Source organism: Alligator sinensis, unplaced genomic scaffold (genome assembly GCF_000455745.1).
Source record: "Alligator sinensis unplaced genomic scaffold, ASM45574v1 scaffold677_1, whole genome shotgun sequence".
NCBI lineage: Eukaryota > Metazoa > Chordata > Crocodylia > Alligatoridae > Alligator > Alligator sinensis.
The window spans coordinates 1,105,989-1,120,576 of NW_005842276.1; the positions used below are offsets into that span (position 1 = coordinate 1,105,989).

Below are 14,588 nucleotides of genomic sequence, written 5' to 3' on the forward strand. Positions count from 1 at the left end.
TGTGGAGACCTGGTCATCTGAAAGGGTATTTTTAGAAAAGGTGACATCTAATTTTGTTTTTAATACTGTTCAGAAATTGAGTTTGTATGGTCAGATATACAAGTTAAAAACTTACATGCCCATCTAAAATACTGTTCTGGAAGCAGTCCCTCACTCTCATTTGAAGATAATTTTTTTTTTTTTTTTAAATACAGCAAAATAATCAACCAGACTTTATTGTTTGTAATTGCTTTGGTTTTAACTGTACTAATTTTACAAAACAAAATCTATAGTTTCACAAAATCTATTTGCCTGTAGTCTGCAGAGAAATGGTTAACATCATGATGTTATTCCTTTGTTTTCATCAGCTCAATCACAAGAACATATAGCTAAAAATGCATTACATACCTTTGCCAATATTAATTATCTACATATTTTTAAATGGGTAGAAAACATATGCAAAAGAAAAGGCAAAAAGTACCTTTTAAAACATGATAATTTTTGGGAGGGGAAGAGAGAGGGAGGGAATTCCCAGTTTTCAGTGTGCACAAAACCAAATTATCCAAATTCACAATCCTCCTACCTGAAACATTTCCATCAGTTTCATCTGCCTGGAGGCTTGCAACACTAGTAGAGTCCATTCCTTGCTGGAGGTCCAAAATTTTGCTACGCAATTGTTCTATATCACTTTCTTTACTATCCAGCTGCATCTGAAGCTCATTCCTATATGTAGACTCTTCTGCTAGTTGCTGGATTTCCAAATACACAATAACCATAACAAAGAGAAGATGGGAACAATATAAAGTATAAACTTTTGGTAAATATGAACTAATTCAAAAGCATTAACATTCATTTGGAATATTACAAGTACAATATCATAGAACTGTAACTCTCTTTGAAACAAATATATGCTGATTTTAAAAAGCCAGGTGAAAGAGATCAACAATCCAAGACTTAATTTCATGAATTGTTGCTGTACGTAGAAAGCAGTTCAAACATTAAAACAAATCAATTAAATGCCTCATTTCTTTAGCCACTATAATGAAACAAGCATGTAGTTTGAGGTTATGGACAACGAAGGCAAATTTGCATGCTAGCAAACACTTATTCATACCTATAAAACTATTGTTAATGAGCTTGTGAACATCACTTATGTTATATGTGGCAATTTCCCCCTACTCTTAAAAATGGCTGATACCAGGTCTAGTCTATAACAACTGCTGCAACAATATAGTTTGCAGGGTAGATTCGACTGTATTACAAAATATCCAGAGTAGTATGGACAGAAATTTTTTAGTACATGTATCCGCAACATAACTGTTACAGGGGGGGAGGAAGGAGTAATATCCTTGCACTTATTTCCCTTAGAAATTATAATAAACCATCACACAAAAAAAAGAAATATTTTACCGCCTGCATTTCATTGAGCTCCTTTTGGTATTTTACTACCATCTGATTGAATTTTTCTTTCTCTTGGTTAAGGTCCAACTGTAGCTTTCGGTTTTCCTTCTCTTTTTTCCTCAAATCTTGCATGTTAGCTTTTTTTCTATCTATTTTAAAATCTTTCCGATTCATTATTTCAGCCAACTTGTTGACAGCCTGTTAATCAAATAATATTATGTTAAAAAAGGGCATAAATTACAAGTCCTCTTGATACGATACTAACTAAAGTAAGAAAAATATTTTTGATCACTCGGGTGATAAGTCCATCTGTCATACTTCACCTTGACACTGCGCTGGAGACTGGAACTAAGGACATGCTATTATTATTATATCTCTGAAACAAATAGCTACTTAAAGTAAAAGGGTAAGAGGAAACATAGTATTTCCAACTTTAGAAAAAATGTTTTTACATAAAATATTTATCCAAATTAAAAGGTGTCATTCCAAAGTGTAGATTTCCTAGACTATAATTATACAAATGAAAACACTTCCATGAGATGTAAATCTTTTCTGTGGCTTCAGAAGCTTTATTTTTAACTAAAAATGTTATTCCTTTAATAAGAGATTTACAAATCATCATTAAATGATATAAAAAGAGTAAAATTTGAAAGCTGTCCTAGGATGCAAATTGAAATAAAAACCCCACTTATTAGAAACTAATGTCTGAAAATTAGTTACCTGTGTTTTAAGAGTTCTTTCAGTGTTAAGATTCTTCTCATACTGCACTTTAATATTACTGATTTCCTCTTCTTTCTTCAGTTTAAACTCTGTTTAAAAATAATTAACTTACTTAGATATCTATGTAAAGTTGTTTACTGAATGAGAAAGGGAAGATAATGGATTAGACAGAAAAGGCCAACATGTGAAATACTTTTTTCCCCTTTAGTCTTCACTAAAAAAGGTCAACTATCAGATGACAATAACATTAAGGAGAAGACAGCATTCAGCCTAGGAGCACTGAACAAGTTAGAGATTACTCATATAAATAGATGTTTTCAAATGAGCAGCATTTGGTGAGATTTATCCTACAGCAGGGGTTGGCAACCTTTTTTGGGCAGGGTGCCAAAAACACCTGAAACCTCAACCTGTATGACGTTGGCACACCAGTGGCAGATGGTGGAGGAGCCATGAGGGGTCCAATGTTGTGGCAGTGCAGCCCTGGCCCCTTCCCTGCTGTCCGCTGAGGCACTCATGCACCCACTATGAGCAGTGAGCTGGGCTGGGGCTCCGCAAACCCCAGTGCAGCTGCCTGCAGCCTGCCCAGCTACCTGCCATAGCCAGTCTGGGCTCTGCGCAGGCCCCTGCTGCCTTGCACAGAGCCTAGGCTGCTTCCAGCAAACAATGGAGAGGCTGCAAGCAGCTGCACCCACCAGGGTCCACAGAACCCTAGCTTGGCTCGTTGCCAGTGTGGGATGCACGCATGCCATGAGGCAGAGTGGGGAAGGGGCCAGAGCTGAATGCCACAACAAGGATCGGGCCCCTGGCAGCTCCCCTACTGTCCACCCCAAAGCATGCATGCCAAGCAAAATGTCTTTGCGTGCCAAGCTCTGACGCATATGCTGCAGGTTGCATCCCCGCCCCCGCCCCGTCTTAAGAGTATGCAAGGGATTTGCTGAAGTAACTGCCACACGGCTGGCTATTATCTTCAAGAACTCATGGAGGTCAGCTGTGGTTCAAGCAGACTGGAAAAGAGCAAAACATAGTCCCATCTTTAAAAAAAGACCCAAAAAATTAAAGATCTGTCACTAACTTTAGATCATTAAAATATACTACAGAATATCATATAACAATTAATTTGTAAACAACTGTATCTGGCTGATAGCAATAAACATCAGTTTAAATGGGCTTGCCACGAGCAAACGAAGCCTAATATACCTTCTATGACAAGGTGATGGCCACTGTGAAATGTGGAGCAAAAGATACGACTCGGGCTTTTTGACCCTATGCTGAAGGCCGTGGAAGGATATAGAGTATCTACTTTCAACTCTGGTGGTGTCTGACATCAGCAAGGAAAACAAACATGACTGAAACACTTATTTTGTGGATTCTATGCTTGCTTACAGATTATGTCTTTGCATGTAGCAAGGTTTTCTTCCTGCATGAGCCACATACAACAAAAACCCCTTCAACACAAGAAAGGGGCAGAATTTGAACTCTGGGGGCACATCTCCACAAGTGGGAACATGCATTTCCCTAGGGATAAAAAGCAGCAGCACAATGTGTGCTGCGGCTACTTGTCCCCAGGGGACGCCTGTGCATGCTCTGGGCTGGCCCCAGAAGACTTACCTGGTGTCCTGGGGGCCTCCAGGGGCTGCAGCCCCAGCAATCTGGCAGCAGGGAGCCTGGCTGGTAGTTGACATGTGGCTCTGGCTGGCCAGGTTCCGGTTTTGGACCGTGCACACTGCCGCCACGTGTGCTGTCCTGCTTTTTTTAGGCTTGGGTTTTTTGACACTGGGATCTCCCAGTGTCAAAAAAAATTCTGCGCTGCACGTTAACAGCACAGGGAATGCCTGTATGTGCAGTGCCGCAGACGGGTCCACGGCGCCACGTACTGCACGTGCATGCTTGTCTGGACATGCCCAGGGAGTTCAAATACTTCAGACCCTTACTTATTTCAGTTACAGGAGTAATTGTCCTCTTTTTTGGTGGAGCAGCCACCGGTGAAAATTTTACCCAAGTTCATAGTACTTTACACAATTATTTACCAGGTAACAGTAAAATATTGGTACTGAGAGACTAGTCTGGTTTAACAGTTAAAGGACAGGACCAAAACTGGAACATATGAAAATTAGTGTAGAAGACGGGTAAGATTTGTATTTGTTATGATACCCGAACAGTATTCCAGACTGACTGCAATGATCATGCTTATCTCTATATTTACAAATCTGGCAGGGATATGGAAATTTGTAACAGCTCATACATGGTTGCCTTTTAGAGTTAGAATCTAAGCCTTAGAAGACGGTAATGGTCGGGAAAATCACAAAAAGGTAAGCAACATCCTGGAAACAGGTGTGATTTGATTTGAAAACATGTTTTCCAGTTCAACAAATATGTAAAATTGCCAAAAGTGATACTTTTGGATCACCTGTCTCTATATCATTCCATATTTCAAATCATCATGAAAACAGTGTCATAAATGGCATTTTAAATTAAATCTTCAGTAAAAATCATATATGTCCCGTTACACAAAATATTCAGCTGCTATCTTAAATATGCTATCATGACCAACTACTCCACAATACTGAAGAACATTCATACTATAATTTTCAAAGCACCACTTAAATTGAACTGCCATCACAAAAGGTATGGGGTCTGAAATATGAAGAAAAAAGTTTTTTTCTGTGTTGCTTGACTTGTATGTTGATATAATATTAAATGATTAAATGGAATGGTTAAAGTACTAGGCTATGTAAGTTTCACAAATGTAAGTTTTTCTTTAACTGAGCAAAAAGAATTTCCAACCTTTCCTTCCCAATGCAACAGGTTAACATTTGCCCATGGAAGCGCATACTTCCTAGGCAACTGCTTTCCCCTGAAGCCCCTTCAAAGAAGAAAAGTCCTAGCCCCTTTTAATATGTGTAGAAGGGGATCAAGTATAAAAAGATTGTATGCTCCTTAATGCTTAAGGAAAAACTAGTTAAAGCTAGTTTTCTTTCTGCAAGATGAACACACACATGCATCTCTATTAAGCTTTCTTTTGTTGATGATGAATTTAAAATAATAATAAAAAAAAATTATGCCATACCTTCTTCCTGCTTCTTGATTTTTTCATTTACCTCTGTATTTTCTTTTGTTAGAAACTCAACATCTTTGGTTAATGTATTATTTGTTTCTTCCAGCTATGTGAAAACAAAGATAGTTTTTAACAAAGCATTTGCTATATATATTTAAATTATATTTATTCTTTAAAATTAATCTTAAATCAATAAAAGCATTTTGGGTCGAATCACTACTCTTAGATTGCATATTTATTTAACTTTTCAAAGTTGAACATAAAACTTCCAATTCTTCTGCAGATGCATATGACAATTATCCTTGAAAAGAGACCTATTATGATATTAAGTGCTTAGTAGATTCCCAGTATGCAACAAATACTAACAAACAGAAATAATATTACTCAAACAGAATATAATATTATTCACAATATTACTCAACCAGAAATAGGAATGAAAGCTTTCCATAATGTAATATTATTCTCAGATCATGGCATTCATTTGAGTAATATAATCATACAAGAAGAGACTAGTGTAGATGAGTACTATATTTACTTGATTCCATGCTCCAACACCTGCCTTTAACAGAGTCGAGTCACTGGATCGGATTTTCAACCTAACCTCAAACCTGAAAATAACTGCTGGTACACAAAAAGATGCTGGACTTTAGCTATCTGTCCTTATATAAGAAATAAGCAAATTGAAAATGCTTCATTATGCAGTTCCTTAAAGGAAGACTTCTCTGCTAAACTGAAGAAACAAATTGTTAAATTTTTATTTTTTTAATTGAAGAATGTGTTTACATCAAAGTAACTTGCCTGACTTATTATGCCATCCTTATCAATAATTTCTTGTCTATTTCTTGATGCTGCTTTCTTGCTCTCCTGAGTAAGTTCAAAATACTGTTCTTCCAAGAGAGCTCGAGCCAGCTGTTCTGACTCAGCTTTGGTTTCAGCCAGATCCAACTGTGCAGCCAGAGTTTCTCTATAACAGAATATTAAGATCACATTTACAGCGCAAAAACACTTAACTGAAGGCAAGTCCAGACTATACTTTTCAACAAATCATTTATTTTAAAAACATCCCCTTTAAAGGAATAAGGAACAAGGAAACTGAAGGCTCAACAACTATAATGATGCATTTTTTTATACACTTTATTTATTCAAATCCAAGATGAGTTTCTCCCCCCCTGCTATATCCCTCTCCCACTTAACTTAGGGAGGAGTCCCTCATCTTGGATTTGAGTACAATGGGTGGCAGAGGAGGAGTTGGGGGTAGGTGGCAGCAGTGGCTCCAACCCAGGCTCAGGGTCAAAGTTATAGCCACAGCCACTGCCTACCCCACTGTTGCCTCTGTCCCACTCCCCACCATATCCCACAGCCTCTGCCCCAGCACCACCTTCCCTTCAATTCTACAAATGCACACAACTGTTCCAGCCCCAGCCCAACTTGGTAACAGTATCAGCAGCAGCTCTGGCTAGGAGTCCAACTCTAGGACCGAGACAGAGCAGCCACCTCCACAACAGCTGCTGTGTGGTCAGGCTGGAACCAGAGCAACCACATGCTCCAAGCCCCAGGCTGAAGCAGGGCCAGAGCCCTGCTGGAGAATAAACAGAGGCAGGTGGTAGGAAGCAGGAGACAAGTCACTTGATCACCCGCCACCTGCACTCTCACACTGCTTTACCCACTTGCAGCAGGGGTGGGGTGGGGAGTTTAAGTAACTCCATAGGAGTTATGTGACTATTAGGATCTAGCACACAAGTTACAACCAACTGTAACCAGGTTTGAAACCTTTTTCAAGATATAATATCTGTTTAAGTGCTATGACACTGCTCTCATCCACTGTTCACCAGACTGAAGTCTTTGTGGGGGGGGAGAGAACTTATACAAAGAGTTTCTGTAAACTGTGTTGGGAAAAGATTGTATTATAGTTGGTCCAATACAGTTAAAGCATAGTATTATTATTTTCCCCAAGCCAGGTGACAGCCAGTGCAAAGCTTCTGAAAGTATCAACTCATTGTGAAGGTCTTGCCTGTACAGCAAAATAAAGTGTCCTTTAACAATACAAGGATAACTGTGCTGCAATTGAGTCCTGATTACTTACTGTAGCTGCAATACAGATGAGCCTCTAGTATAGGTGATTAATCATAAGACCAGTGATTTTCAACCAGTATGCTGTGCCACCTTGGGATGCTTTGAGCTCCTTTCCGAGTGCCACAGCATGCCACACAATGATATTAGTTAAGTGTGCCACCGTGATTTATAAGATGAACCCAGAGATTTTAAGTAAAAATCCATAATTGCAGTCTTTCTAAATTCTTTGAAAGAGAAAAACTGCTCTATCATTTTTGTCCAGTCAAAAGAGTGAAAATTATAGCTTGCCTGTGTTACTTAATTAAAAATGTATGCAATGAACATGGAAATCTTCTAAAGAGGCAGGTGCAGAACAAACTGCTCCTGCAGGATGACAAAAATGATAATGAAAAAGTGAAAGAGGAAGGCCAAGAAGGCTGAAGGAGTTGGTTCCTTCCTTCCTCCATCTTGGAGATAGAGACTCACAATGGCTCTTGCTGTGTAGCTGAGAGAGAATAATATTCCCCCCTTTCACCATATTTAATAATGTAGAGGGCTCATCTCATTCCTTTTCCTCTCACCAAAATCAACAATAAACTGTCTTCCACTGGTTTTCAGCTGTTTTGCGCTATTGATTTCTGCTGAAGCAAAACGAGAGCCAAACTTGACAAGTAAAATGGTGTCATTGTGCTGTGTACAAAGCACTAAAAAGATCTTTTTGAAATAAAAATGTAACATGGACATGGCGAATTCTGAACTGTCAAAAGACGATTGTAGCATCTTTAAGATCCATTTCCAAGTGAAATATTATTTTGATTATACTTTTTTCCAAGACTATTTTATTGGTTTTAAAAACAAATGCAATTATCAAGTCAACAGCACACCTCCTACCTCTTTCCTCCCCCCCCCCCAAAAAAAAGTACGGATGCCTTACAAAGACACGTTTTTCAATATTTCTAGAGTCCAAGAAATTGTAAATTCCTCATCTCCCAAACTTAGTCCAAGAAAATAAATAAAAACAAAAGCTCCAATTCCATCATCTGTCGTGAGCAAGTAAGTACTATCCAATGTCTTCCTCATCTTATAAAGTATACAGGGACATTTTCAATGCCCGTTACATTTTTCATAAGCAAGCATTTTTCAACCATAGGGTAGGAAACGAGATTTTTATTCTGATTTCAGCACTTCAAAAACAGGTAGCATATAGGTAAACATCTTTCTGTTCAAGGATTAGAAAGCACATACTTTTCATTTTGCAATTCCTGTATTTTCCTTTGAGTTTCTTTATTCTTTTCCTCAATTTCTTCTTTTAGCTCCTTAACCTGAGTTTTGTAAAGTGTCTGTAATAGAAATAAGGAAAAGTCTAGATTCAAATCCATCTTTACAAGTTTCTCATATACAAGCAGCTTGAGAATAGTAATGCTGATGATATATTAATACCACTCCCATTCATGCTGATTAATATAGTCTCATGATTTTTTTGATTTAAAAAAAAAACAAAAAACAAAAACAAAAAAAACACACTTTTCTTTTTATTGCTCTATCTACCTTTCAGACACTGCCTTTTTGTTCTGCGTAACGAACACAGAACCAATGGACTCCTTGCCCATAGTTTAGGCTTCAAGGTACTCTGATGAAATCCCCACAACTGTACACCTAAAATAAATCTTATATTTATTACTCATTTGAGTCTTTATAACTTAATGTAGGCTAGCCTTATCATAATCTAATGTAGGGGTCAGCAACATTTTTGGGCAGAGTGCCAAAAATACCTGCAACCTTGACCTGTATGGTGTTAGCATTGCCAGAGGCAGATGACAGGAGAGCCATGATGACAGGGGAGCCATGAGGGGCCCCTATCTTTGTGGCACTGCAGCCCCAGCCTCTTCCCACCAGCCACCCCAAGGCATGCATGTCAAGTAAAATGCCTTCATGTGCCACGCTTTGGCATGCATGCCAGGGGATGCCTGACCTCTGATCTATACAGACTTGCTTGCTTTAAACCAATTTAAATGAAGCAGATTTTGGAAGATTTGGGGGAAGGAGAGATGTATTATTCCGTACTTGTAAAATCGGATGTTTTATGTATATAATATAAAAAAGGAATATGGTACTTCATTGCCCACAGGAACCAAACACTATACCTGGTTTGTTAATATTTTAATAAAGCTTGTTGCCATACAGTAATCAAAGTATTTTCATGTTAGCTTACATTTTTTATACTTCTATTTTTGAATAGATTTATGCATATTACTGAAAATGCCAAACTAATGAAGCACACAGTCAGCAAGTTATTTAATATGATAATCTTCCACTGTTTTAAAATTCATCATGAACCTTACTGAAAAATACTGTTCAGCTTCAAGTTGATCCTGAAGTTCCCGCATCTGACCTTCATTTCCTCTATATTGCCTTCAAAGAAGAAGAAAAGTATATATAAAAAATCTAAAAACCATATAAACATGTAAAAGCACTTGCCAGTTGCACCAATAATTTGTTTTTATTGTGCTTTTAAATGACATAATTTATGAAGATCAATGGCTTGCCTTATTCTAAAGTTGTGATTTAAAACATGCTTTATAGGCTACCATGATGGCAGTCCTAAGGGATGGTAATCCCTAATGAGTAATGAGCAGTGCTCTGAAAGGAGTTTGATTCCTGTCTTCAGTGGTAGGACAGCATGGCCAAGGCACAATAAAAAAGAATTCTCTTGTTGGAAGAACAATGCTGTCTGCTGTCAGTCTAAAGAAGCTATAAGGAAAAACACGGTGATTTAATGAGGGGAAAATGTATTCAGCAGTGGTCTTCCAATGCACTACCCAAAATCTAATCCCCAAGTAACGGTTCTTAGAACAGACACTCCAGATGTTCCAGAAAGAAGCCAAGTGTCAGATATATGAGTTTGGAAAAGTTTTTGCACAAAAGGATCAGGCAAGAACCTACAACTAAAAATAAAAATAATCTAATGCTGGCTGTACGCTCACTTAGGAAAAAAACGTCCACACCTCAAAGTATTTTTGTTGCATGGACAGTGACATGCAATATACAGAAAAATTCTGCTGCGTCATGCTCATGTACTACTTCACATTTTCACTTACTTAGCCAGTTGAGCCAACTCAAATTCCAATAATCTCTTCGTTTCCATCAATGTATTTATCTCCTGTTTCAGCTGCTTCTCAGAACTCTTCAAGTTGTCTGCCTCAGAAGCTTGAACCTTCAAGTCATTTTGTGCCAGAATTCGTTTATTTGTCTCTTGCTCCAGCTGAAGTGTTAGATTCTTAACCTAATATAGTTTGATAATTCATTTTTAACGTTTAAAATATTTAAGCATATTTTCCTGGATTTGGTTAAAAGCATTTCACATACAGATTATGTCAAGCATTACCATTTTGCAGGTTTTACAAATTAAATAGTACATACAAATAAATATTCCAAAGAGTCTCATATTTCTTGGACATGTTAATCTCATTAACAAAACAGCTTTCCATGTGGATTGTATTTGAGGGTTCATAAGACCTTTCAAGAGCTTTCCTGTATCTGGCTATTAATTTTATCCATGTTTTAAATATTTGACCTTTTCCCAGCTACTTCACATTAGAGATGACAATGGAAGAGACCCAAGAGGTTTGCTGTAAGGTTATCCTTCTTCTCTACGGATTTTAAGTTTTAGAAGTTTGTGTCTTTCCACTCAGTAAAAGTTTTGGTGTCAATAGGTTGTGTAAAAAATTAAACTGCAGGCACCCATTCTTTGGATCCATCCTTCCCATTTTAATCCAGAAGAATGAGATGAGACTCTTAAAAACACCAATATGAGAATGCTTTCAGCTGACATTATTGAAACTCTTTTTTGCACATTCTGAATGATCAGATTCCAGAACAAAGTGTATTTTGCCTGTTTTAAAACTGGAAGTTGAAGTTTAAAAACACCGCAATTTAAACTTAGATTCAAGTGTTTCTGTTTTTACAAAGTGAAAAAAAAGAAACGCAAAAATTGCATTAATACAACATTAAAATAAGGGCTCAAACACACAAGAGATATAGAAAAGTTGGGTTGCAACAACAAGCTGAACTAGTACCATTATGTCATGCAGTTAAAACTAAGAAAGTTAAACATCTATTTTACCTATGTAAGCTTAATTTTGCAACTTTTCTTGAGTTTAAGTTCAATTTTGTTTATCGAGAGCACACATTTTTGGAAATAAACTACTGATTGTGATGATGCAAAAAATATGCTTGCATCTAAAATCCAGCAAAATCCTGCAGTATTATTTACAGCAAATCTAGAATGCCTAGGACTCCATTTTATGCCAGATGGCAGTGCACTATCAGTGTATAGCTCTTATTTATTTTAAGCAAGGGCATCAAACATGTGGCCTGTGGGACTCCTGGAAGGGCTGGAAATTTGGGAGTAGGGCCCACCGTCAAAATCTGGGGTATGGAGCCCTACTGGGGATACATGTCAGAGGTGGTGGTGAATGGCAGCTATGCTGACCCCTGCAGCTCCCTGACCTGGATCTGGTGCAGGAGACCAGGAGAGTTTGTCATTCATGATTTACAGGGAAAACAGACCAGACAGATCTGCTATCCGGGATCTAAGAAGGTGTGTGTAATTTAGCTTATTAGGATTTACACTTACACTTCACATTTAAGTGAACTGTTGCTGGATACAACTAGGGACCTACCTAACACACAGTGAGAGAAGGCAATTTTCGTAGCTTGGTCGCAACCCACAGAGACAGTTTCATGGTCATTTCACAGCAGTGCCACCTTTTGACGCTGACTGATGGAAAGGCCCCGCCCCTTGGCATTGACTGGCAGAGGCCCTGGGGGAGGGGGAACGAGGGGGCAGCTGACCTCTTGACTGCTGGCTACCCTGCCCTTCATGCAGCCCCGCCCCTGGTGCTGGGGAGCAAGCATTTTATTTTTATTAATTTTTTTTTAGTTGATTTCCTGGGAAATCATAGCCAATGCCATTTTTTCAGTGATCGTGGAGATAGCCCTTTTTCATGTTTTCTGCAAAAGTCATGAAACTAATTTAAGTAGATCCCTAGATATAACTAATATTGATGTTACATAAGCTTTGACCTAATTGGATTCAGGTCTTTATTTGTAACTTAATTAAGATTCTTTAACTTTTCCCTTCCCATAGAAAAGATGTTTGTCCATAATGTATTTTGTTAAACTTACTTCATCCTCTAGCCTTTCCTTTTGTTCAATAAGATGTTCCAGCTTCTGCTGAGACTGCTTCAGGTCAAAGTCCAGCATGGAACATTGTTTTTCAATCTGAACTATTCGATTCTCTGCCTTCTCTCTTGCGGCCCTCTCTTCCTTAACTTTTTTTTCCATTTCTGGACAGGAAACAAAAACAATTGACAGCGCAAAAAGCACAAATACGACAGCTGTATGAGCAGACTTGCCTAACTGCACTCTTAACTACCTTAATATTTCATCCATGATTCCATTATTAGATTTTTGAGTAGCCCCCTTAGGTTGAGCTCTTGAAGTTACTTTACAGTCTGTTGCAAGGAAAATTTATAGGACTAAAGCAGCAAACACAAAGTGAAAAATTTCTGTTTTTATACAAACCTTTTTTCCTACAAGTGAAGCACTTTTTTTAAATATATATATTTTAAAATAGAAACACACACAGAGCAAATGGTTTATTACTAGTGAAAGGAAAACCAGAATTAAAAACCAGAAAAATTACAAGTTCTTTAACACACTCTAAAAGCATGTCTACTAGGGCCATGTGAAGCTTTGGTCCCTGATTTGATTCGGTGGATATTCGGCCCAATTCTCCAGTGGCCAAATCTCTGAATCCGAATAGAATCAGACAGATAGAATCCCTTTAATCCCTCCAAATCGATTCGGAAAGATTCAGCGATTCGGACATAGACACAACTTTAAATGTTTTTTCTACATACCTCTAGGTAGCAGGCGGCTTGTGAACGCTGCAATGCTGGAACACATGGAGTATCCCACAAAAGCGTGGGGGGCTACCTAGCGCACTTGGCAACAGACACAGAAGTGGACCAGAATCACTTCCGGTTCACTTCCAAGTCTACTGCAGAGCATGCTGGGGGGCTCCCCTGCGCCCCCCAGCTGGCTGGTGCCTCCTGGGTCGGGGGGGAGGGACACCCAAGTTCCCCCCCTTGGCTAATTGCTGAGCCGAGGAGGCCCAGAGTGGGGGCTCAGCATGCTCCCCAATGGACCCAGAAGTAGACTGGAAGTACTTCCGGTGAACTTCTGGGTTTGCCACTGAGCACACAGGGTGGCCCCCCCCAACGCACCTGTGGGACACTCCATCTACCCCAACATCACAGCATTCACAAGCTGCACCTGGTACCTCAAGGTATGTAGAAAAAACATTTAAAGCTGTGTCTATGGCCGAATTGCTGATTCTTTGAATCGGCATCGAATCTTCAAATTTGGATATGGCCGAACCGAATCGGGGACAGTGATCCAAATCAACAAATCAAATCACTGTCCCCGATTCGGGCCGAATCCGAATCAAATAGGGCCTGTTTTGCACACCCCTAATGTCTACAACGCAACAGCGAGGTGCTCAGTCCTGTTGCAGGGTACTGGGTCTTACTGAAGCAAAACGCTCCATCATGGTCACAAACTACTTCAAGATCGTTTCAGGCTGGACATAAGGAAGAACTACTTTACTGTCCGAGCCCCCAAGGTCTGGAACAGCCTGCCACCGGAGGTGGTTCAAGCGCCTTCATTGAACACCTTCAAGATGAAACTGGATGCTTATCTTGCTGGGATCCTATGACCCCAGCTGACTTCCTGCCCTTTTCGGCGGGGGGCTGGACTCGATCTTCCGAGGTCCTTTCCAGCCCTGATGTCTATGAAATCTATGAATAAACATATAAACTATGGAAATACAGCAAGGAAGATGGCCTGAGGGCACTCCATGCTGCCACTCTTGAGCATGCCAAAAACAAAAGCTTTGATCATAGTGCCAGGATTGCCCCTAGGACCAACTCACTCATTTGATTACCAGGGTGGATGAACACAGAACAGGAGCAAGTCATCAGGACTTACTTCCTTGGCGCTGACACCAAGCACCCTGTAGCTATATTGGACATATCCCTATATGTCTCCAGACGAACTTTGATTTCCATGATAACATACAAAGAATGGAAAGAAGCACAGCAATCCACAATTAATTTTGTAAGTATTTCAATACAGTGTACATGCATGGACATAAGTGAACGTTGGACAGAAAATAATTCATTCAACAAAGGTATCATGGTGAAGCTTTAGTTCAGACAGATGACTTACACAGGGGAAATACTTGTTTCACAGAAGTCAACTGCTGACCAGAGATAAGCCCTTTGAGCAACTTCACTTACTTCAGTATAGTCACATC

The 14,588-nt window shown here is 39.1% G+C and overlaps 1 protein-coding gene across 2 annotated transcripts in view; it reads right to left on the reverse strand.

The window, feature by feature from the left end:
* The window catches only part of ROCK1 (Rho associated coiled-coil containing protein kinase 1), a 135,140-nt gene that overhangs the window by 22,152 nt on the left and 98,400 nt on the right, over positions 1-14,588 (reverse strand). For both annotated transcript variants that reach the window (XM_006027930.3, XM_006027929.3), the window contains exons 19-27: positions 12,395-12,555; positions 10,306-10,490; positions 9,550-9,619; positions 8,453-8,547; positions 5,954-6,119; positions 5,168-5,261; positions 2,101-2,189; positions 1,390-1,578; positions 563-728 (exon numbers count right to left, since the gene is read on the reverse strand). In XM_006027930.3, coding sequence (XP_006027992.1) covers positions 563-728; positions 1,390-1,578; positions 2,101-2,189; positions 5,168-5,261; positions 5,954-6,119; positions 8,453-8,547; positions 9,550-9,619; positions 10,306-10,490; positions 12,395-12,555 — 1,215 coding nt within the window. The remainder of the gene's footprint in view (positions 1-562; positions 729-1,389; positions 1,579-2,100; positions 2,190-5,167; positions 5,262-5,953; positions 6,120-8,452; positions 8,548-9,549; positions 9,620-10,305; positions 10,491-12,394; positions 12,556-14,588) is intronic.